This window comes from Hyperolius riggenbachi, chromosome 10 (genome assembly GCF_040937935.1).
Source record: "Hyperolius riggenbachi isolate aHypRig1 chromosome 10, aHypRig1.pri, whole genome shotgun sequence".
NCBI lineage: Eukaryota > Metazoa > Chordata > Amphibia > Anura > Hyperoliidae > Hyperolius > Hyperolius riggenbachi.
The window spans coordinates 199823443-199848464 of NC_090655.1; the positions used below are offsets into that span (position 1 = coordinate 199823443).

At 46.7% G+C, this 25022-nt stretch overlaps 1 protein-coding gene and 1 long non-coding RNA gene across 2 annotated transcripts in view; one reads left to right on the forward strand and one right to left on the reverse strand.

The window, feature by feature from the left end:
- LOC137534223 (uncharacterized) overlaps positions 1 to 25022 on the forward strand; it is a 220933-nt gene that overhangs the window by 125943 nt on the left and 69968 nt on the right. The gene's annotated exons all lie outside the window — the stretch shown is intronic.
- LOC137534220 (glycine N-acyltransferase-like) overlaps positions 1 to 25022 on the reverse strand; it is a 95926-nt gene that overhangs the window by 48561 nt on the left and 22343 nt on the right. Inside the window, exons 2-4 of the mRNA XM_068255627.1 lie at positions 5814 to 5892; positions 5625 to 5732; positions 335 to 461 (exon numbers count right to left, since the gene is read on the reverse strand). Of these exons, the coding sequence (XP_068111728.1) occupies positions 335 to 461; positions 5625 to 5732; positions 5814 to 5891 (313 nt within the window). The 5' untranslated portion in view covers position 5892. The remainder of the gene's footprint in view (positions 1 to 334; positions 462 to 5624; positions 5733 to 5813; positions 5893 to 25022) is intronic.

The following is a 25022-nucleotide window of genomic DNA, read 5'->3' on the forward strand; positions in this document are numbered from 1 at the left end:
CTATCACCCTAGCTACAAAGGGTCTCCCTGCGTGTGACCCGGTGGCTTGTAACAGCGAGTCACATGATGTTTGGGTTTAAGGCTGGTGACTTGGCCGAGTTGCAGCTGCTAATGGGGCCTTTTGCAGTTAAATGGAGGGGCATGGGAGTGAGTGGAAGGAGCAGTAAGCTTCAGGACTCACAGTAGCCACTATTTTAACATAGCACTTTGGCTCAGGTACCCTTTAAGCTCCTCTGAGTTTATGTAGAATGAGAAACATGAGAAATGACAGTATTCACGGTTCATGCTTTAAGGCAATATAGATTTATTTGCTCATATGGTTGCCGTCACTCACCATGTATCTGGAAATTCTGGCGCCAGTTTACAACTTGGGGATCCTGTAGTAACTGGCGCAGATTGTGGGGGTCTTTACTGTACAAGAAGTATGTATTTGTATAATGATCCGAGGGGTCCTTCATGTCCTACAAGAAGAAAGGCAGAATATATAATACTGTAAAATGCAGTCAGACAGAGAGCAGTTTACAGGTGAATGAGTTTGACTTACAAACATATATACCCTTTCTGACTTTATTGTTGCACCTAAAGCAATCTGTGAAAAAAAAAGTTAGATACTCACAGGGCTGGATTTACTATAAGGCACTATAGGCACATGCCTACAGGTGCCTGATGATGGAAAGACGGCTCACTTCCCTCCCCGAGCGCCTCCCTCCCTCCTTCCCTCTGCAGAGTCCTGATGAGAGTGTAAATGAGACGTTACTCACCCTGCTATTGACATTCCACTGACAGAATCAGAATCTTTTATTTCGCCAAGTACAACGGGGGGTTGTACCCGGAATAGTTTTTGGCTCATACAGGGTCGGTGATGGTACAAACACATACATGCGAACTACAACACATACAATCATATACAGTATAGTACAAAGTAAACGTATACCTATGTGTACATACGGCACATAACTATAGTGAAGGACGCGTGGGGAAGTCTGGAGTGCTATGTGAGGGGAGCAGCCTGCCGACTACCGACGGCGCTCGCACAGCTCTGCAGCAGTTCCAGATGCCCCGCAGTGTGTCCTGGAAAAGAGTGGATAGAGAAAGAGAGAGCAAGAAGGGATAGCTAAGAGAGAATGAGGAAAGAAAGAGAGAACCAAAGCAAGAGGTGAGAGACAGAGGCAGAGAGTCCCTTAGGGCTGCCGATCGAGATCACGCCTGGGTACAGTCCAACAAACAGTCCCAATCAGTCCGATGGTGGTTGCAGGCAGAGGGGACCCGGTGCTTCAGGGAGCAAAAAAGAGCCCGTGGCCGCAGAGGCCGATGGAGCTGGTGGCTGAACTGGTGGAGGAGGGACTGGCAGCCGAGTGGCCTGGCCACTAGGAGCCCAGAAATGGATGGCTAATCCCTCCAGGAGACAGAGATGGGGGCACAGCGAGGATATCAGGCTTACCTGGGTAGGGCAGCGGTGATGTGCCACCAGTGATTGATGAGATATTCCCTGCGGCCTGGACAGATGTGGAGGAGTCCTGCATGTGCCCGAGTGGCTTCCTGGCAGCTGCGGCGGTGGATCGGGGGCAGGGCGAAGTAGAGCAGTGCTTGGGCCTATTGTCCCTCCACGTGGGTGGCGGCGGCCGCTCAGCTGCTGGTGCAATCACGCCTTGCAAGTCAGGCATGTGCACGATCCCCAGTGCCTTCCTTCCCCACCACTGATCGCCTCATCTCAAAAACAGTCCATCAGAGGTGCACCAATCCCCTCTGGGCCGCGGCGGTGGAGCGGTCCGCATGTCCCTGCGATGGTGCCTGGCAGCGGCAGTGTAACGTCCTCTCCCTTCAGTCAGGTGCACCTCTGGCTACTAACTACTGAGGTTCTCTAGCTACCTAATACTTGGGGACACCTCTAGCTACTTAATATTAGGTAGCCACAAGTACCCTCAATAATAAAAGGCACCTGTAGCTACCTATGATGGGCAAGGCAAGTAAGGGAGAAGTGACATCTGGGACAGCCAGCCCACTTGTGTTGCAGTTTGGTGGGGGTTTGTAGGATCATGGAGGGCGAAGTCTAATGCTGGGAACACACGATAAGTTTCTTCAGCAGATTTATTGTCTGATTGATTTTCCGATCGTTTTTCTGATCGATTTCCAATCACTTCTATAAGAAATCGATCAGAAAAACGATTGAAAATCAGACCAGACCTGTCGGAATTTATCTATTGAACCATCTATCTGCCAAAAAATCTCATGGGGTATTCCCAGAATAAGGTGCTAGGACATCTGTGCCTATAGGCTCCTGTGAGATAAATCCGTGCCTGGATACTCACCTATTTAGAGGGAAGGCTCTGGATCCCATAGAGTAGGGGTGCCCATTGTGTAGATTGTGATTTACCAGTAGATTGCAAAGGACTTCTGGGTAGATTTCACATGCCTAAATAACATAACTTGAGCTTAGTGTGATATGCCATCCTGGAGTTCAGCACAGCGGTGGATGGGATCTATACCTTGGAACCCAGCAGATATGGGGCTCCACTGAATGCTAAAGGAGTTCTGTTGGCTGTTTCAATAAACAAAAACCGCCACTTACCTGGGGCTTCTATCGGCCCCTGCAGCTAAAATGTCCCACGCCGTCCTCCTCTGATCCTCCGTTCCCCGCCGCTGGTCCCAGTCTAATCAGCCGTCTGATTAGACTGTGGCTGCGCGGCTATCGCTACGTGCGCGCTCCCGCATGCGTCATCAGGAGCTTACTGCGCAGGCGCAGTACAAGAAAACTTCGTACTGCGCCTGCGCAGTAAGTTCCCGATGACAGGCGCGGGAGCGAGCGTTATTCGGCTTGTTAGACGAAAACTACAACGGGACCGGAGGTGGGAAACGGAGTATCGGAGGAGGATAGCGCGGGACATTTCAGCTGCAGGGGGCGATAGAAGCCCCAGGTAAGTGGCGGTTTTTGTATATTGAAACAGTCCACAGAACTCCTTTAACCTCCTCGGCGTTCTATTGAGATCGCCAGGGAGGCTGCGGGAGGGTTTTTTTTTAATTAAAAAAAAACTATTTCATGCAGCCAACTGAAAGTTGGCTGAATGAAAGCCCACTAGAGGGCGCTCCGGAGGCGTTCTTCCGATCGCCTCCGGCGCCCATAATAAACAAGGAAGGCCGCAATGAGCGGCCTTCCTTGTTTTGCTTAGATCGTCGCCATGGCGACGAGCGGAGTGACGTCATGGACGTCAGCCGACGTCCTGACGTCAGCCGCCTCCGATCCAGCCCTTAGCGCTGGCCGGAACTTTTTGTTCCGGCTGCGCAGGGCTCAGGCGGCTAGGGGGGCCCTCTTTCGCCGCTGCTCGCGGCGAATCGCCGCAGAGCGGCGGCGATCAGGCAGCACACGCGGCTGGCAAAGTGCCGGCTGCGTGTGCTGCTCTTTATTTGGTGGAAATCGGCCCAGCAGGGCCTGAGCGGCAGCCTCCGGCGGTGATGGACGAGCTGAGCTCGTCCATACCGCTCAGGAGGTTAATCAACAGACGTTGGGTTCTATTCACAAAACTTCTCATAAATGACCTATTTATCACCTAATTGATAAAAATAACCTTTCAGCACATTTACAAGCAACATAATCCCTCAAAGTAAGTTGTTCTTGGTTAACTTCACTTCAGTATTACTGTTCTTACCTTAATTATTTTATATTTTTGCTCTTTGGGAGCTTAAAATGTAACATAGATAAGGTGAAAACAGAGGAAAACGGGTGAAAAAGCTTTGTGAATCGGTGTTGGGACATTTTAACTTTTAAGCATTAGTGTGCTTCTGTGTTGTTATGTACACCAGAGATGCATTTTAACTAAACTGAGGATATAGCTGAAAAGTAGCTGTTAAATAGAAATCAAAATTGGTAAGAGTACTTGTAGAGGGTGCAGACAGGAACAAAGAACACGGATCGGGCCCTAGGCAATCTAACTGTGCGAACATCTAAGGGCTAGTTCACATTGGGCGATTTTTCAGCGATTTGCTGATCACTGGCGATCAGTGAAATGCTGCTGCTAATGCAAGTCAGTGGTAGTGTTCACACTGTAGTGACCGCCAGTGATTAGCGATTTGCTGATGGTGCATGCAGCATTTTTGGAGCGATTTTGCAGCGAATTCATTTCAATGTTATAGAATCACAAAACACAATTACTCCTAAATCGCTTTCCTGTACAGTGAAAAAACAGCTTTTTGCTTATCGCCAGCGATCAGCAAAATGCTACCAAAGTGCTCAGTGTGAACTAGCTCTAATGCCGGGCATACACGGCTTGTTTCTGCGCCGGAATCGAGCCGCTGGCTCGATCCCGGTGCGTCCCCGCGGCCGCCCGGATCGATTCCCGCTCGTCCCCGCGGGCACTTCCTTATCTTCGCTCCGTTTTTTCTTTTGTCCTGCCCGCCGGTATCGAGTGGCGGGGTATCTGACACGTCAGATATTATCAATCGAGTCATCAGCGGCTCGATTGATAATAAAAAATGCATGTACGTGACGCCATCATGTCGGTCAGCTGATCCGCCCGTGCCTCCGCTCTCTTCCCGACAGGCCCTGCACCCGGATAGCGATGAGGCGCACATCACAATTACATTGCTGCCGCTCTCGTATGGCAACTTGAAGAGCTGGAAAAATGCACTGACAGCAATAGAAGTGTCTGCCTAATAGGGACACGTGAGTAATCCGCCTGTAAGGCGGCTGTGAGCTACAGGAACGCTTCATACTAGTGAAGGATCGGAGATCCAGTTATGCTGCATGTCATTATCCTAACCTAAATTGAAGCTATTGCTGGTTTGTTTTTCTGGTTGATGCTCGGCCTGTATGGGTTTTGCATACACTAATGCATGTAATGAGAGCGTATTTCTTTTAAGAAAGAGGCGTGCTAAAAGGGAAAAGCACGCTGGTAGGATTGAAGATAAGTACCTGCTGGATGGCTGTCTGCTGCTAAGCAAATGGGACTTGATAAAGAGGCCTGAAGAGAATTAATACTGGTTATTTGAGGTGCACCTTAATGGGTCCTTGCTTGTCCTAATTGCTGGCGCTAGCGAGATTTTTAAATGGTTTTATCCTTTGTAATCTGTGGTTTTTGTATTGGTTAATTAAAATGCATATTCTTGTTAGTCCAGGCTCCCTATAATTTTTGGTTTACTCATATTGTTATACATAGGTGAGACAGGACCTGAATTGAATGGTTGATATCCCGCATGGTGGTCAGGTGTTTAGTACTTCCTTATCTTCTCTTCGTTTTTTCTTTTGTCCTGCCCGCCGGTATCGAGCGGCGGGGTATCGGACACGTCAGATATTATCAATCGAGCCATCAGCGGCTCGATTGATAATAAAAAACGCACCATGCATGCCCAGCATAAGAGTGATGTGCAGGTACTCTGCAGGAGAATGAGAGGAGTCTTCCTCTATTATATGGTCTTCATGCACAGTCCCATTTTCCAGACAGTCTCTTTTTCCAGACAGTTTATCGCTATTTGCCAAAAGATCAGATGGGTGTGTGTCTGATGGGGAGGCAAGTTCCTGGTCTTACAGATTATCACTTCAAAAAGTAATACAAATATTCAGCATGCTAATGCAATGATGCCTGTCCTGTGTATTATGCTTTTCACATGTGTATTCCAAAATTTATACTTACTTCCAGTGCAGGACGACATATCACTGATGAGAAGTCTGGCCACTGGTCCACAAGGACTTGCAGTCCGAATGGGTTACCATTGATCACATGGTGTAAAGAGCCACATACCTAAATGAAAGGAACACAGTATATTAATGAGCTGTCATTAGTCAGTGGACTGTTACTTCTGCTGATACATCTCTGACCCACCTTCAGTGATTCAGGGAAGTTATGGGTTAGAAGTCGCCTCAAAGTGGCAAGCTTTGAAGAGCAAGTCAGGACAAGCATTCTATGGAAAGCAAAGTAAATTCAATCGTTAGGGATGACTTGGCTTGGCATGGCAATAGCAGTTAAAATGTGTAAGGAACAACAACCAACTACATAACATAGATAGGCTTTACGAGTCAAGTATATAAATAATTACCGTATACATAAAACCTAACTTTATTCTCTCACAGTGGAGAGATAAACCCGTGTGTAATGTGAGCAATGTTGCTATTTTTGCAGATGATACAAAATTGTGCAGAATCATCAACTCTCAGGAAGATAGTGTCATATTGCAACAGGATCTGGATAGGATGGCTATATGGGCACATAAATGGCAGATGAAATTCAATGTTGACAAATGTAAAGTCATGCATTTTGGACGTACTAATGGTCTAGCACCATACAAAATAAATGGGATACAGTTGGGGACATCAAACTTGGAGAAGGACTTAGGAGTACTCATCGACAACAAGTTAAATAATCGTACTCAATGCCAAGCAGCTGCAGCTAAAGCTAACAAAATTTTGGGATGCATTAAAAGGGAAATAAAAACTCGAGATGCTAGCATAATATTGCCCCTGTTTAACTCTCTAGTAAGGCCACATCTGGAATATGGAATTCAGTTCTGGGCACCACATTGCAAAAAAGATATTACAGTTTTAGAGCAGGTGCAGAGACGAGCAACAAAATTGATACGTGGGATGGAAGGTCTCACTTATCAAGAAAGGTTAGATAAACTGGGTTTATTTAGTCTAGAGAAAAGACGCCTTAGAGGGGATCTAATTAACATGTATAAATACATCAGAGGGCAATATAATAGCTTGGCGGATGAGCTTTTCTCAAAGGACTAGAGGACATGATCTGCGCATGGAGGAAAAACGTTTTAGCCATTTATTTAGGAAAGGGTTCTTTACAGTAAGAGTGATTAAGATGTGGAATGCATTGCCACGGGAAGTCGTTATGGCAAACTCTATACCTGCATTTAAAGGGGGCTTAGATGCTTTCCTTGCGTTGAAAGACATCCATGGCTACAATTACTAGGTTATGCCTAATGATGTTGATCCAGGGATTTTATCTGATTGCCATCTGGAGTCGGGAAGGAATTTTTCCCTTTAGGGGCTAATTGGACCATGCCTTGTAAGGGTTTTTTCGCCTTCCTCTGGATCAAGAGGGGTATGTGAGGGAGCAGACTGGTGTTGTATTTTATACTGGTTGAACTCGATGGACGTATGTCTTTTTTCAACCAAAATAACTATGTAACTATGTAAACACTATGACTCATCATCATCCCAGTTTAAACTGTTGATATATTAAAGGACACCAGTCATGAATAAATAAAGAAATATAAAGTGGATGATTTAAATGGCAGTGTTCTCCCTAGGCTCTAATTTTGGTGAGCACCCGGCTGTCATCGGCTCGCCTCCTCATCCTATGCTGTAAACAGAGTTGCACCGGCCCTGCATTCCCCCCACTGCAGCCCACCAGGCTACTTTTTCATGCCACCCGGCTGGAAAAATTCCGGGGCAGAACACTGAACTGCAATTAAACAAGACAGACAGAACATTTATATCAAGCTTTTCTCCTGGCAGACTCAAAGCGCCAGAGTCTTGCCCAAGAACTCCTTGCTGAATAAGTGCTGGCATACTGAACAGGAGGAGGCGAGCTTCAAACTCTGGTATTCTGTGTCAGAGGCAGAGCCCTTAACCAGTACACTATACAGCCACCACATAAAGAAATGTGTAGTTAGTTGTTTTTTAAAATGGTTTTAATTAAATTTCATTAGAATATCAATGCATGCAAGATTGACAGAGGGTCGAATAAAAACAAGTGGAAATGAAGTTTAAAATAACTTTTTTCTTCTTCCTCATAAATGAACTGTGCAGCCTAACTCTTGTATGTGTTACGGCCAGAACCCGAAGTGTGGCCACTTCTCGTTCTGACCAGCCACTTCGGGTTCTGGCCGGTCAATGTGCGAAGTGGCCGCAGCGGAGCGGCCAATGTCAGAAATTTAATTACTACACTAAGCACAATGTATTTTACGGCCGTCTCGCTGCGGCCAAATGTATTACAACTTGCTTAATTTCATTAAATTAGCCGGCGGCAATGTAATAGATGAAGCCGCCGGCTTTCGCACTGCCTCCTCCTCCTCTCCTCCTCCCCCCCTCTCTCCTCTCCCTGCCTCCTAATATGATACGGAGCAGCCGGCGAGGACCCACTTGTCCCGGAGAGTAGTTCGTCGCGGCAGGGGAAGCAGAGCGGGGAGGCTGCAGACATTGCTTCTGCCAGCATCCGCTCTGCAGGAACGGCAGGATACCCCTGCCGCGCCGAACGACTCTCGGGGACACTCGTGTCCCCGCCGGCTGCTCCATATCGTATTAGAAGGCAGGGAGAGGAGGAGGAGGCAGTGCGAAAGCCGGCGGCTTCATCTAATTACATTGCCGCCGGCTAATTTAATGAAATTAAGCAAGTTGTAATACATTTGGCCGCAGCGAGACGGCCGTAAAATACATTGTGCTTAGTGTAGTAATTACATTTCTGACATTGGCCGCTCTGCTGCGGCCACTTCGCACATTGACCGGCCAGAACCCGAAGTGGCTGGCCAGAACGAGAAGTGGCCACACTACGGGTTCTGGCCGTAACATATGCACTATTATCTAACTGCCACAGGTAGTTACAGGCAGACACCGTGCAGCTGCACTAACAAGTCCAGTGCGTATGTGCATTGTCGCTATGGCAACTGCGTCTCTGCAGCGTCTGTATCTGTGTGTCCCTGCAGCAGAGGTTTTCTTCTTCCGTTATAGAAGTATAGGTATAGTATAACTGATACTATCTATGTACTGTATCTAAAAGGCAGTGAATACATGGTGTGCAGTGCATGGCATGGACACATTAAAGGGACTCCGAGCAGTGCAGAAACTATGGAAAGATGCACATCATTTTAAAGCTCTCTTTCTCCTCTTTCCAATGATATATAAACCGCCACCCTACGCCTTTTAGTTTTCGCTATTTTCGCGATTGAAATTGCCACGGCCGCGATTTCGATCGCGAAGATAGAGAAAACTAAAAGGCGTAGGGCAACGATTTAGGTGTCGTCAGAAAGAGGAGAAAGAGAGCTTTAAAATGATATCCATCTTTCCATAGTTATATTGTATTACACAGGGCGACTTTTTGTCAAAGTCAGCAGCTGCATTCAGCAGAATGGAGCTGCTGACACTGGGGAAAGTGTCCTCCTGTGTAATACAATATAACTATGGCTTGATGTATATCATTTTAAAGCTCTCTTTCTCCTCTTTCTGATGACACCTAAATCGTTGCCCTACACCTTTTAGTTTTCTCTATTTTCGCGATCGAAATCGCGGCCGCGGCAATTTCAATCGCGAAAATAGCGAAAACTAAATGACGTAGGGTGGTGGTTTATATATCATTGGAAAGAGGAGAAAGAGAGCTTTAAAATGATATGCATCTTTCCATAGTTTTTGCACTGCTCGGAGTCCCTTTAAGGCCAGTTAACATTTAAAATGAGCAACTGCTCATTTAACATCTGATCTGCTGGGAATCCTATATAATAACTGTAAGTTGTAAGAATGCACTGACCCTGGGTGGCAGCTAAGGGCCCGTTTCCATTAGATGCGGTGCGGCAACACAGCCGCATCGCACTGCGGGTGCCCTGAAACACATGCAAGACAATGGAATAGTTTCCATTGCGTGAATGTTGTGCGGAGTGGTGCGATCTGAGAATTTGCAGCATGCTGCGGATTCTCACACGGCCGAATTCGCCCGCACCCGCGTCCCATCTCCTCAATTCACTTCCGCATCGGGAGATGCGGAAGTGACGCGACCAGCAGCAGAAGTGATGCGATGCGGCTAGGGAGCTGCTTTCGCATCACCTTATGAATGGAAAAGAGCCTTTAGAGTAGGTGGTGCAGTTTTGGACAATAGCTTAGTGTGGGCGGTGGTTGTGGTGTGTGTGCACGGGCTTTGGGCAACGGGGGCTCTGTGGCGCTTGTGGTGTTGGGCGGCGGGGGCCCTGTGGTGGTTGTGGTGTGCTATTCTTTTGAGAATCGGGGGTTTACTGGCTAATGACAGAAGACTGATGTACGTTTCACAGTTCACTGACGGCTTTATTACAGGTCAACATTATGTATTATGTAAAGGATCTTGCTGTATAACGGAAAAAACTTTTAAGCTGTGTTCCCACTAGAGCGGATACAAAATAGACACGTTAAAGCGCCTCCATTCATTTTGCACCTGCTCTGCGTCCACCTGCTGTCTGAAGTGATCGCCGATCACCTGTCCCGCCGCCAATCACCACTGCTCGGTCCCTCTCTGAAAACAGCCTGGAGGCCAGCAGAAGCATGGGGCTCTCCATAGGCTGTATTAGGCCAATTCTCCCTAGCAACAGGGAGAATTTTCATTGGTTCACTATGAACCAATGATAATTCTCACTGTTTATGAGGATTCCCACTGGTCATTTGCAGCCCAATAGGAATCCCCAAGCTCCTTCCCAGGAACCGAGTGGCAGCGATTTGCGTAACCTGGGGCAGATGCAGACACATCCGCCTGCCCCGGATCATCGCGGACTGCGGTCCACTTACTGCAACGGTTCCCACTGATCCATTGCAGCATGACAAGTCTGAACAGCTCCTATGTATAACATGGGAGCCGTTCACTGTCCGGTTATCAATGTGCAGAGAATGGACGAAAAATGTCCATTCTCCACTCTAGTAGGAACAGAGCCTTAATCAGGGGTGTGACTTGCTCATTATGACCACCTGATGCACCTTCTGATAACTCCTAGGCCACAGGAAAAGAGGTACCCAGGGCCATCTTCTGCCTAAAAGCATTTTGAGCTGGGAAAACACATAAGAAGCCTCCTTGAGAAGTAGTGAGATCTGGACCTGACCTAGTACCACCATGAATAAGACCTCAAGCTGAGGACTTGACGTCCACAAACAGCAGATTCAACCAGCAGAAGGCCAAAATAAGCAGCAGCACTAACCCACATTAAAACATGATTCCTACCATCCTCCACATGTAAACCTTTCCAGAGGAGGCTTTAGACAATTAAATAACCCTGATGAGCAATAGCTGTGACAATATAGGAGATCCTGCTCTCTCTCTCGCAAGTACAGAAGTAGGCAACCCCTTTCAGATTATTTGCCAGACTGTCCATCAAGTCGCTAGAGGGGAAGACTTATCATATGGGGTACAAAGACACAAAACTCTAACATACCACTATCAGCAACAAGGCCACAAGCAAGTTCAATCTCGTGGAAAATTGGGCTTTTCTGGCTTACCAGAGAAAGGTAAGCCTGTGAGAAAGGTCCAGTGATTCACCATGTAATAGTTTTTTCACCAAACATTCACGAGCAGAGCGTAGGGGGAGGTATAGCATCAAAATGTAATGGGGAAGCGCGGAATGGGCTTCTGCTGGGCAAATCATTTGTTCCCATGATGCCCTGGAAGCTCAGAACATATTCCACCACGGGCAGAATGCTTTTAGAAATATCAATGATTGTTTATTGTCATGAATTTACAAAAAGAAAAATATAAATCAAATCAATATTTGCTGTTACTACCATTTGCCTTCAAACCAGCATCATCTCTTATACGTAGGTAGGTAGGTAGCTCTTAGGTAGGGCAACATTGTGCATCATAAATGCAGTGGTCTGCCAAGGAAACTTAGTGCAGCAGATGAAAGGCACATCAAGCTTATTACTCTTCAAAATTAGAAAATGTCCAGTAGTGCCATCAGCCCCGAAATGTCAGAAACCAGTGAGGCCCATGTACAACTATCTACTGTTTAGAGAAGTCTGGCCAGAATTGGTCTTCATGGAGGAGTTGCAGCCATAAAGCCAAACCTCCAACGTGGAAACAAGGCCAAGCAACTCAAGTAGACATAGGAACTCGGGTGCAGAAAAATGGCATCGGGTGCTCTGGACTGATGAGTCAAAATTTAAAATATTTGGCTGTAACCGAAGGCAGTTTGTGCTTCGAAAGGCTGGAGAGCGGTACAATAATGAGTGCTGTTTATTTAGCACTAACATCTTCTGCAGCACTGTATAGAGTACAGAGTTTCATAATGGTTAGCTCCGCCCACATGCTGACGACTCCCTTTACCCCCAAATCCCCCCAAATTTGCAGCGACACGCTCGGTACCCCAACCTGTCAACCCTCCCATCAAAAAACATTGGTTGTTTATTTTTTCTTGGGGGGCTGTAAATAATCACTGGGGCCCATATCTCCTAGGAGATAATTTTCATCTTCTCTTTAAACTACATTTTCAGCATTTTGCAATTGAAAAAGTACCCAAAAGTTGGTGAAAAAGTGCTATCAAATTTATTTTGAGTATTTTCTTGCTTGCTGGTGGCTTAAAAGGCATTTTTTGACACGTTGTGAAAATATCACCCAGGAGAAAACGTAAATTGCATATGGGCCCGGGTGTCAAATTCCCTAGGTACGCCACTGGGGCCTACTTCCCACTTAAACCTGACAATGAGTGCAGGGCACTCTGCATCCTGTGCTGAAGACCAATCTGCATGGGACAGGTGATCCTATTTGGGAACAACCTTACTGCTTTCACACATGCTGGAAAACCATAAAACTAAGTGGGACCAACTAAGTTATCAAACCAATTTGTGATATGAGGATGCATCACAAAGCAAAAAAACAGGGAGGTATCTCAAACAATATATCTCTAAACAACAGCTGCAAATTAGCTACTAGTTTCCCCCAGTTAAAATAGCCCTAGACACAACCTATAAATGCAAATATATGTATTAATATAGAATTATATCAAAATGTACACAATAAATCAGGAAGAGTAAGTACTCTTCAAAAAAAGTGTCAGCACAAGTATATGACAAGTCACGCATTGCGTCCTTCAGCGCTGCTCGTCTCTGCTGAAGGGGCGCGGTTGACTTTTACATCATTCATGTCATGTGGGCGGTCTTGTGGTCACGCCCAACAGAGTGATAGGAGCGAGGACGGCCGCAGACATCACAGAATACCTGCGCAGCCGCACTAGGCTAAGAGAACTGCGCAGGTGCTGGAACTCTTAAAGCGGCGATTCTAGTCGCCATATGATAAGGCGACCGGGGGCAGGGTCGGGGCTGGCAATGCAAAGAAGATTAGCTTATCAGAGCGCCAGTCAGTTGAAAGGAAGGCGCTGATAGTCTGCCCTAAGGACTACAATGGACATGAGGTACTTAACTTTTTTTTTCAATGCTCGCCTCGTAAGTCCTTTAAGGCTCGTACACACGTCGGATTGTCGCAAATGACCGGTCGTTTGGACGTCAAATCAGGCGTGTGCACAGTCTGTCATTCAGCTGATAATACTGGACTAGAGCGATCCGCTTGGTGGATCGCTCAAGTCCAGTCTTATCAGCTGAACGACAGACTGTTCACACGTCCGATTTGATGTCCAAACGACCAGTCGTTTGCGCAAATCCGACGTGTGTATGTACCTTTAGTTATCAGTCTCTCAGGACAGGAAAAAGAAACTTCTCCCCCCACTGCGCACCCTGCTGCTTCTGGGCCCCCCTGCATCTGTATCCCTTGCAGGGTCTATTGTTATGCCCCTGCAATAAACCGACAATCAGACTTCACCCTCCTATACACACATTAAAAAGGCCTGTATATCTCTCTCATCCTGCTTGACAATTCATTATTTTAAAGCGCTACCTGAGCGTCCCCAGTTCAGATATTCCATCTGCTGCAGCAAGTGCTCACATACATGAGAAATCCTGGTGTTTAAATAGAGCATTCAAAGTTCAAAGGCTCCCGCAAAGCAATGGAGCAACAGAAAAGCGGTGGTTAAAGTCCATCCATTATTGTTACTTCCATAGCAGGCATAAACAATTATTGTACATGTCCCAAACATGTCCAAACCGCAGTCCAGGTAAAGCTTGTGTGTGTAGGTACAGCTCCCAACTGTCCCTTTTTTAGAGGTAAGCAAAAATCCTCTGCACTCCTTTCATAATGTAAAATTATGTATTATTTTTTTTAAATCATCCTAGAAAAATAGCGTAAGTATGGCAGCATACATTCTTTCAGACAGACAGTCCTTTTTGGGGAACCTACCATAATCACTCTGTCCCTCTTTCTCTGATGTACAGATCTGTGCTAACATATGTATTTTTGTACTAAAAAACAGGGGCGTTGCTAGGATCTTAAGTGTTGGATGGAGTCCCCTCTCCATTAATAAAAAAAAAAACATAAAATAAATAAAAATGCAGCTTATCACATAAATAGGCAGTGTTTCCTGGCTTCTGTGCTGGATGGTCTGGCTTGATGCTGGGCGGCCTGGCCAGCTGCCAGGTTGTCTGGAAGCCCCCCATAACCTTCCCTGATCTTCTAGTGCAGGGCTTTTCAACCTTTCCACTAATTGTACCACTTTTATCACCTGAAAACTTTCAAGTACCACCAGTCTGAACGGAGAGCAGCTACTGTGCATGCTCACACCGATGAGGAGAACTTTGGGGCTCCCAGCGCTGGATCCCATCTACTGAGGAGGAAGGGGGAAACCTCTTTAGGATACAAAGGCCTCCCCTTCCCTGAGGTAAGTACCCCCGGGGCACTTTTTTCTTATAAGGTACACTTTTGGAAAAAAAGGCATTTGGGACGGGAAAAGTAGGAGGCATTGGTGGGGAAAAAAAACTACAACTAGATTGCTAGCCCACATATTGTCAGTATTGGCAATCTAGAGGTAGACTGCCAATATAGGTAGCCATACAAGTTCCCCCCCCCCCCCTCGCTTAATTATAGGTAGCCTGGCCCCTCCACCTGGGAGCTAGGCAGTGACTTACCACAAAGTTCGGATCCCCCCTTGCTCACTCCTTGCTGTGCTGCCCTGTGAAATAGTTCACACCTCAGATCATTGGTAAGCCAGCCGCAGTGAAGAGACAGCCAGGCAAGCGGTGCACAGTAACGGCGTGTATACTTCAAATAAGCAGTGATGTCACTTTCTGTATGTGCACCGTTGGCCTGGCTGTCTCCTCCACACTGATCTGAGGTCTGAAGTATGCTGCAGAGAAGCACAGCAAGGAGCGAGGGAGAGGGAGCCAAACTTTGTGGAGGCAGGACAGGACCAGGACAAGTGGCAGGTGAACAAAAAAGTGGCAGGCAAATCTGGTGTGTACCACCTGGCCAACAGCAAAGTACCACCAGTGGTACGCGTGCCACAGGTGCAAAGCCCTGGTCTAGACAGATTAGCCTGTCAAATTAGGCCTTATCAACAAGTAAACAGCAAGTGTAAATTAGGGCTGTCAGGTGTGCCACTCTATGCCATAGTTTGGTCTAATATATAAACACAGGAGGTTAACCCTTTTGTGTTCCTAGTGTGGTGATATATTGAGGTGCTGATGATGTTAGGGATAATACAGGAGTATATTTTCATTTTTCTATCTGCTGTGTATTAGGTCAGAGATGTAGGTATGCCAGGCTAGCAGCTGGCTTCATGGAGTTCTGTATGTACATGAAAATTAACTCTATCATTTTCTGCTTCTAATTAGGAAACCAATAGCCAGTCAGATCCTTGCCTTTGAGATGCTAGGAAATACTGTCACCAATGTGTTGTCACATGTAACCTGTAGTAGGGAAGTCTTTTGTTGTGTGTGTGTGCGAAAATGCACTCTTACATGCAGGGGCGGATTTGTAGGTTTTACCGCCCTAGGCCAACTATACTGTCTGTATAGTTGTTATCTCTGTGTGCCCCAAGGAGAATTCTCCTTATTTTCCACATTGGTTTCACAGACAATAGCTATTTTAGTAATACGCATATAGATTATAAGTTATGTTTTCCTTAAGAACTTTTAAGTTATGTTTGCCATCTCATTAATGATGGATCCATTTATTGTGTCTTCAGGACAGAGCTTACATGTCTTGCAGGGATGACAAGTACAGGACAGAGAGTTCAAATGTTAAAGCTATCCTTGTAGATAGGGATGGCTGCATAGAACAGCTTTACTGCCCTTCACTGAGCCGCCCCTAAATTTCCAGTGCCCTAGGCCATGGCCTATGTGGCCTTGCCAGAAATCCGGCCCTGCTTACATGTGGAAGACAGTTAGATCTCTGGAAATTAAATTATGCTGAAAAGTTAATCAAAACTAGTTCCTCCCCTCCCCAAGGAAGTTGCAGTCTCCAGGCGTATCTCACAGTATAAAAAGCAGGGCCATATGCCTAAAAATTATCTTCTCTTGAGGGAAGCTGATCCCGATCGAAATCGGTAAATCCATGTCCCTCCACGGTTGGACATTTGCGATGGTAAAAGTTCACTTTACGTTTATTTCCCGTTTATTTTTGCATACTTGTTTTGTGTGTATCCTTGTAACTTTTATCCTTGTAACTTTTTTTTTTTACTTTGTTTTTTTGTACATCTTTTGTATATATTATTTTCTGCATTGTTCCACTTTTTCCCTGGAATATTAAATCATTATTTAATAAGTTTGACTTCTGCTGTACTAAACTAACACTCATGGCCTAGAAGAGACTGAAGTGTAACTGTGTATAAGTCCATGCCTGATTGTATGATTGAGCAACACTACCGTATAAGATTGTAATTGCATTGTGTGTATGGGGCACTTCTGCGCTCGACAGCAGAGTGGGAAGTCTAACAGTATTGTTCGGAACAACTGTTAGTGGTTTTGCTTCACTACAGTGTAAGTGTCACGGTCAGTTACCTGTCTAGGCGAGGCGGCTGGCACATACGGATGTCGGCGGGCGTCCGGGGCATGGCGTTGGATCTCCACTGTTGGGGGTCTGGCGTTGTGCGCTTGCGCGCGCTGCGTTGCGTTGCGTGAGCACTGCCGCCGCGAGGCGTTGGGGTGAGCGCTGCGCATGCGCGCGCGTGAGGGGGCGTCTGTTTGTGCATCTTCTGTGACGCGCGTGACGGCGTGCGCGCCTGTGTACGTGATGGTGTGTGCGCCTGTGTACGTGACGGCGTGCGCACCTGTGCGCATGCGCACGCTGCGCGTCACGCCGTTCGCGCCCAAACGGCCTATTTAAGCCTAGAGAGTGACACTCTCTGGTTGCTGTAGTATTGCAGCAGTGTGCGTGTGTTTCTCCCGTGAATTGACTAGTTCTGCCCGTGTCTCCTGAATGTTGATCCTGGCTCGTCTGACTACCCGGCTGGTTACCGACTTCTGCTACGTCCGAGTGCCTGATCCGTTGCTGACCTTTGCCCGCCTGAGAACCTGCTCCGTTGCCGAACCCTTGCCTGTCCGAGTACCCGATCTGTTGCCGACCTCTGCCTGCCCGAAGACTATCCTAGTACCTGCATCTGTGAACTTTGCTGTGGGTTTGTTGAGTCATTGCAGTACCCGACTCAACCGGCGGGAGCTTTGCGCTGCCTATTGTTCTACATCTTTGGTTACGCAAGCGCTCCTGCCCCTGGCTAACTGGATACCCCTGTTTCAACCTCAGGGCATTCAGAGAGCAAGTCGCAAGGGTTGCTGTCCTCAGCATATCGGTCTCTGGCTAATCTGGTCTGTGACAGAATACTACAGCCACAAAATGGAGACCGCTGAGGCAGCAAATGTATTAAGCACCCTGTGCAAACAAATAACAAACCTTACGGAAGCTATTAAGGAGTTACAAGCTGGACATTTGCAACTACAGGGTCAAATCAACACCTTAGCCGTTACGGCGACTGCCTCAAACCAGCCTGCTCCACCTGCTCCACCTGTTCAACCTGCTGTTCCACCCGCCGACCCAATTAACCTAAACCCAGTTGTTGTACCTCCTGTTCCGGAACCCCGAGTACCAGTCCCTGATCGCTTTTCTGGTGATCGAACCAAGTTTCGGGCATTTAAACATTCCTGTCAACTTTATTTTTCACTGCAACCCCGAACCTTTACTCAGGAAGGCACCAAGGTGGGTTTCATCATATCTTTGTTACAAGGGGAACCCCAGTCCTGGGCCCACCAGTTGATGGAACAGGAGCATCAATGCCTAACCTCGACCGAAACTTTTTTCACGAGTATGGCAGTACTATATGACGACCCTCAGCGCCAGGCTACTGCAGAGGTCTCCTTACGAAATTTACGTCAAGGTCGTCGCCCCGTTGAAGAGTATACATCAGAATTCCGGAAGTGGGCCACAGATATTGACTGGAACGAGTCTGCTCTACGTCATCAGTATCGCCTGGGACTATCAGAGAATTTGAAGGATGAATTAGCCCGCATTGGAATACCCGCTTCATTAGATGATCTGATTCTAAGTGCTATACAAATTGACCGCAGATTCCGGGAACGACAATTGGAACGTGCTACCACCAATTCTGCACGATCATTTTGGGTACCAACTGGTGCACACTCCCCCTCGGCATCTGCCTCTGCCTTAGACCAACCGGAACCCATGCAACTTGGTGTCATCCGCTCAGCCCTGACAACAGAAGAGAGAGCTAGAAGAAGACAGAACAACTTATGCTTCTACTGTGGTGCAACTGGACACTTTATTCATTCCTGCCCCATTAGACCATCGGGTAAGAAAAATTTCAGTAAATCTCCCGTCCCCATACCAATTCCATCAGTCTCTAATCATTTTACTATCCCAATCTCGTTACAGCTCCTAGGAAGAACCATTGATACCCATGCCATCATCGACTCCGGTGCTTGTAGTTGCTTTATGGACAATACATTCTCCACTTCTCATCAGATCATCACTCAACGTCGGAAGGAACCCCTACATATCCACCTAGCCGATGGCTCAGCAATAAGCTCGGGTCCTGTTGATCAGGAAACTGTTCCTATTCTTACTTCTATTTTCGGAACACACCAAGAATTTCTCACATTTGATCTAGTGTCCTCTCCAATGTACTCAGTGATTTTAGGGCTACCCTGGCTCAAGGCGCATAATCCTGCGATTAATTGGTCTACGGGTCAAGTTACCTTCAATTCATTATATTGTGGGAACTGTTGTATTCCAGAAAGGCCTAGTCATGCAGGACCTCTGTTATGCACCTCATTACAAAATCTGGTGCCTACTCAGTATCATGAATTTTTGGACGTCTTCGATGAAAAGGGGGCAGACCTGTTGCCTCCTCATCGTCCATATGACTGTCCAATAGATTTATTACCGGGAGCCGCAGTTCCTTTTGGAAAGATGTTTCCCCTGTCTGAACCCGAACAAAAGGTGCTTAAACAATATATTGAAGAAAACTTGAAAAAGGGATTCATACGACCCTCTAACTCACCGGCAGGCGCAGGTATTTTCTTTGTTGAAAAAAAGGATAAATCACTTCGGCCCTGTATTGACTACCGAGAACTGAACAAGGTAACCATTAAGAATCGGTATCCGTTACCATTGCTACCAGAATTGTTTCAACAACTGCGGGCCGCCAACATATTCACGAAACTCGATTTAAGGGGCGCATATAATCTAATAAGAATCAGAAAAGGAGACGAATGGAAGACGGCGTTTAGATCTCGCTATGGCCATTACGAATACCTAGTAATGCCCTTTGGTCTCTGCAATGCCCCAGCCACCTTCCAATACTTTATTAACGATATCCTGAAAGATTTCATTGATGTATTCCTCATCGTGTATTTGGATGACATCTTAATTTTTTCCACATCACTGGAAGAACATCGTTATCACGTGGCACAAGTCTTGACCCGTCTACGACATAATCAATTATATGCAAAAGCGGAGAAATGTCAGTTTGAGCAAAGTTCTATTCAATTTCTAGGCCTCATTATCTCTGCTAACGGCTTTCGCATGGACCCTCAGAAAATCCAAGCCATCCTAGATTGGCCAGCCCCTTTTAATAAAAAATCAGTTCAAAGATTTATTGGATTTGCAAATTTCTATCGCAGATTCATAAGGAACTTTTCAGCCGTAATTTTACCAATTACACAACTCACCCGTAAACAAAGTCGGTTTGTTTGGAATACTGAAGCACAAAAAGCATTCGATAAACTGAAGCTTATCTTTACTACCGATCCTATTCTCAAGCATCCGGACCCAGCATTATCTTATGTTCTGGAGGTGGATGCCTCAGAAGTCGCAGTAGGGGCAGTGCTCTCTCAGAGGCAAGGACTCAAGGCGTTACTTCACCCAGTTGCCTATTACTCAAGAAAATTATCAGAGGCAGAAAGAAACTATGATGTCGGCGATAGAGAACTACTGGCGATCAAAGATGCTCTGGAAGAGTGGAGATACTTGTTGGAGGGCGCTGCGCATCCAATACTTATCTATACTGATCATCGCAATCTGGAGTACCTCAAAACGGCAAAACGGCTGAATCCTAGACAGGCCAGATGGGCATTATTCTTTTCCCGCTTCAGCTTCCACATAACTTACCGACCTGGATCAAAGAATACAAAACCGGATGCATTATCCCGCATGTTTCCTGATAATGAATTCCAAACCACACAGGATACAATCCTTTCCAGTCAAAACTTTTTTATGATACAGCCTGAATTTATTGACCAGTTTCGACATTCCAACCTCTCTTTGCCTGAAAGAATCAAGGCCTCACTTACACAGGAAGACGGCCTTTGGCTACGAGGAAATAAGATAGTGGTTCCCGAAGATTTCCGTGTATCGGTCCTTAAGTCATGTCATGATCATAGATTGGCTGGTCACAAGGGGATTTTTAAAACACAAGAACTAATTCAGCGTTATTTTTGGTGGCCTGAATTGAAGGAAGATTGTAAGGCATACGTGTTATCTTGTATAGTCTGTAACCAATCTAAAAGCTCCAGGTTAAGGCCATGGGGTTTGTTGAATCCTCTTCCGGTTCCTCCAAGACCCTGGTATTCCATTTCCATGGACTTCATTGTGGAACTACCAGATTCTGATAATCATAATACTATCTTTGTGGTGGTGGATCGGCTGTCCAAAATGGCTCATTTCATACCAATGCAAAATACTCCTTCATCACAGGAAACAGCACAAATTTTTATTAAAGAAATCATTCGTCTCCATGGAATTCCTGCGGATATCGTGTCGGATAGAGGCACCCAGTTCACTTCCCGATTTTGGAAAGCTCTCTGCAAATCTCTGAACATTCAACTTAACTTTTCATCCGCCTATCACCCACAATCCAATGGTCAGACAGAACGAACCAACCAAACCCTCGAGCAATATCTCAGATGTTTTTCCACTTTTTCACAAGATAATTGGGTCAGTTTACTTCCATTAGCTGAATTTTCATATAATAATTCCATTCACGCCTCAATCCAACAGTCACCATTTTTTGCCAACTATGGTTACCATCCATCCATTTTTCCCAACCTTGTCTCTGAATCATCGGTACCAGCTGCTTCTGACCTGGCTAAGTTCCTGTCTGATAATTTTCAAGTGCTACAACAAGCAATGTCTCGAGCTCAATCATCATTCAAGAGGAAGGCAGATGACCGGAGGAGGGGTGACAAAGAAATTGGAATTGGAGAACTGGTCTGGTTATCAACCGTGAACTTAAGATTGTCATGTCCTTCCAAGAAATTAGGCCCGAAATTTATTGGGCCATTCCCTGTCAAAAGGAAGATTGGTCAAGTGGCTTATGAATTAGAACTACCCGGGAGTTTGAAAATTCACCCAGTATTTCATATCTCCCTACTCAAACCCTCACTGGTGGACCCATTTGTCAATCGGAACTCACCTCCTCCATTGCCTATCTTAGTGGATGGAGAAGAAGAATACGAAGTCGAAGAAATCTTGGACTCCAGGAGAAGGGGCAATCGGGTGCAATTTCTGATTAAATGGAAAGGCTATGGACCAGAAAATAATACATGGGAACCAGCATCCAATGTACATGCTCCTGTATTGGTGAAGAAATTCCACATCAAGTTTCCGGGTAAACCTGTACCAGTAGGCATCCGGAGGATGCCCTTTGGGGGGGGGCATTGTCACGGTCAGTTACCTGTCTAGGCGAGGCGGCTGGCACATACGGATGTCGGCGGGCGTCCGGGGCATGGCGTTGGATCTCCACTGTTGGGGGTCTGGCGTTGTGCGCTTGCGCGCGCTGCGTTGCGTTGCGTGAGCACTGCCGCCGCGAGGCGTTGGGGTGAGCGCTGCGCATGCGCGCGCGTGAGGGGGCGTCTGTTTGTGCATCTTCTGTGACGCGCGTGACGGCGTGCGCGCCTGTGTACGTGATGGTGTGTGCGCCTGTGTACGTGACGGCGTGCGCACCTGTGCGCATGCGCACGCTGCGCGTCACGCCAATTGCGCCCAAACGGCCTATTTAAGCCTAGAGAGTGACACTCTCTGGTTGCTGTAGTATTGCAGCAGTGTGCGTGTGTTTCTCCCGTGAATTGACTAGTTCTGCCCGTGTCTCCTGAATGTTGATCCTGGCTCGTCTGACTACCCGGCTGGTTACCGACTTCTGCTACGTCCGAGTGCCTGATCCGTTGCTGACCTTTGCCCGCCTGAGAACCTGCTCCGTTGCCGAACCCTTGCCTGTCCGAGTACCCGATCTGTTGCCGACCTCTGCCTGCCCGAAGACTATCCTAGTACCTGCATCTGTGAACTTTGCTGTGGGTTTGTTGAGTCATTGCAGTACCCGACTCAACCGGCGGGAGCTTTGCGCTGCCTATTGTTCTACATCTTTGGTTACGCAAGCGCTCCTGCCCCTGGCTAACTGGATACCCCTGTTTCAACCTCAGGGCATTCAGAGAGCAAGTCGCAAGGGTTGCTGTCCTCAGCATATCGGTCTCTGGCTAATCTGGTCTGTGACAGTAAGATTGCAACCGTGTGTGTGCGTGGCGTTCTTGTATTCGGACTAAAGCGCAAAGCTGACCCGAGTACGAAAACGCGGATTGCGTGCTGAGCACTCGAGAGCAGAGCAGACGTGTCTAGCAACAGCTAGTGGTGGCAGTGAGAAGTGTTTGAGGGGTCCCAGCCTTGTTTTTAGCTTGAATAAGGCTGCTTCCCCTCTCGATCTGGTCAAACCCGCAGTCGGGAACCGTATACGCAGGCGTGCCGCGGGCCGGTCCCTGACACCTAGGACACCAGAAAGTAAACACTGCAGGGTTTTTGTAAGATTTCTGTAAGTTGTAACAAAGAATATTTTTTTTAAAGTTATAATGCTGTTGCTTATCTCCTTAGAGCAGAGAGTAAGCTCTCAGTTTAGGTCCCCTTCAAAAGCTGAAAGAACCAACAGGTTTTGGACTAGTCCATCTCCTTACGATGGAGTCTCAGGGTTTCCCTTTGTTTTCAAAAGCATTTGCTGAACGGCCATTGTTAAGTCTGACTGCCAAAATAGTGTGCGAGTAGGGACGCTGGCTGGTCCTATTTTGTCAGTTAGACTTAGCAACTGCCATTTAGGAAATTATTTTAAAAAACAAAGAAAACCCTTTGTATCCCCAATGAGGAAGTCGACTAGTCCAAAACATGTTGGTTCTGAAAGATTTTAACTGCTTACTATTTCACTGTAATGGTCCTTTAAAATGGTAATTTGATAACAACCGTGAAGGTCAGAATGCACTGCTGCATTGCTGAGCTTATTTCAGTAATGTGTCAGACTCAAGTGCTGTGCTGTGTTCTGACAATGAACTGCTGCATGCATCTCTGTGCCAACACACTGCTGTCTTATTTCAATTAATACTGCCATGCAGAGCAAAACACGTGCCATACATTTTTGTAAAGAGAAGTAAATGGTTGGCACTCCAAAAAATTGGTACACAAAGATCTGTAATTCATTCTGTAATTAAGATAATCCAAAATTCCAAAGCAACAAAGTACCTCTTTATCAAGAAAAAAACAGTGCAAGTTAATCTGAAAAACAACTCCGCAATAGTGTTGGGCGAACAGTGTTCGCCACTGTTCGGGTTCTGCAGAACATCACCCTGTTCGGGTGATGTTCGAGTTCGGCCGAACACCATCAGGTGTTCGGCCAAACCGTTCGGCCGCATGGCCGAACTAAGAGCGCATGGCCGAACGTTCCCCGAACGTTCGGCTAGCGCTGTGATTGGCTGAATGGGTCACGTGGTTCGGACCCGAACGCGCTCTGATTGGCCGAACGGTCACGTGGTTCGGGTAAATAAATACCCGAACCACGTCATATCTCCGCCATTTGTCTGTGGGTTTAGCTTTGGGTAGGCAGGCAGGGTAGTTCGCTCTCCAGCCACGCTAGCCAGGGTCCCCCCCAGTCATTGTGTGTCGCTGCTGGGAACAGTAGTACACCGCTCGCTCAGCCACACTATATATAGCATTGTTTACTGCCACTGTGTACCTCGCTCAGCCACACTATATATAGCATTGTGTTTACTGCCACTCTGTGTACACCGCTCAGCCAGACTATATAGCATTGTGTGTACTGCCACTCTGTGTACACGGCTCAGCCAGACTATATAGCATTGTGTGTACTGCCACTCTGTGTACACCGCTCAGCCAGACTATATAGCATTGTGTGTACTGCCACTCTGTGTACACGGCTCAGCCAGACTATATAGCATTGTGTGTACTGCCACTCTGTGTACACCGCTCAGCCAGACTATATAGCATTGCGTACTCTGCCAGTCAGTGTGTATATGTTATGATCGCTTCTGCAGCGTTTACTGCTGACTGCAGTGGTTTTGCAAACCAAGCAGTTCTAATGTCATTACATGCATTTGCTTGCATAGTTTGGTTTGCACTTAAACTAGTTGCTGATTCCATCTGCAGTCGCTCTGAAGTTAATGACAGTTTAATATGCTTTGGTGCAAACAAACATTGTCTGCTGCAATGGAGGGGCAATCCCTTTCCTGCAGGCTGCATATCATTGTCTGCCTTTTCCTGCTATCAGCCTGTGATTAATTACCATTCACTTGTGTGGGAATCTGCAGGTCTGCTCCCATTGGATGACCTCAGTATAAAGAACTGCTTCCTGCAATGCCTCATGGGCTACCATAGTCTCAGATTCTGTCTGTTACTCTGCTCGTGCCCCACCTCGTTCCTAGTCCGTGTGGACTGCGCTGACTCCTGCGAAGGGGTCAGCGAGTCCTCCTAGTTCTGCTCTTGTTCTAGAAGTTGTTACTCTGCTTGTCTTGTGTCATATATTGGTTCATCGCCAATATATACGCATACTTGCGCATTTTGTTATTTTCCTTGTATTCGTGTTACGTTGATACATCAGTGTCGCTGATATATACGTACACTAACTGTTTATATCCTGTGTTCCGTTAGTCAGCGTTCCAGCACGTTTTGGTGGTTGCGCGTATCGTGATCACC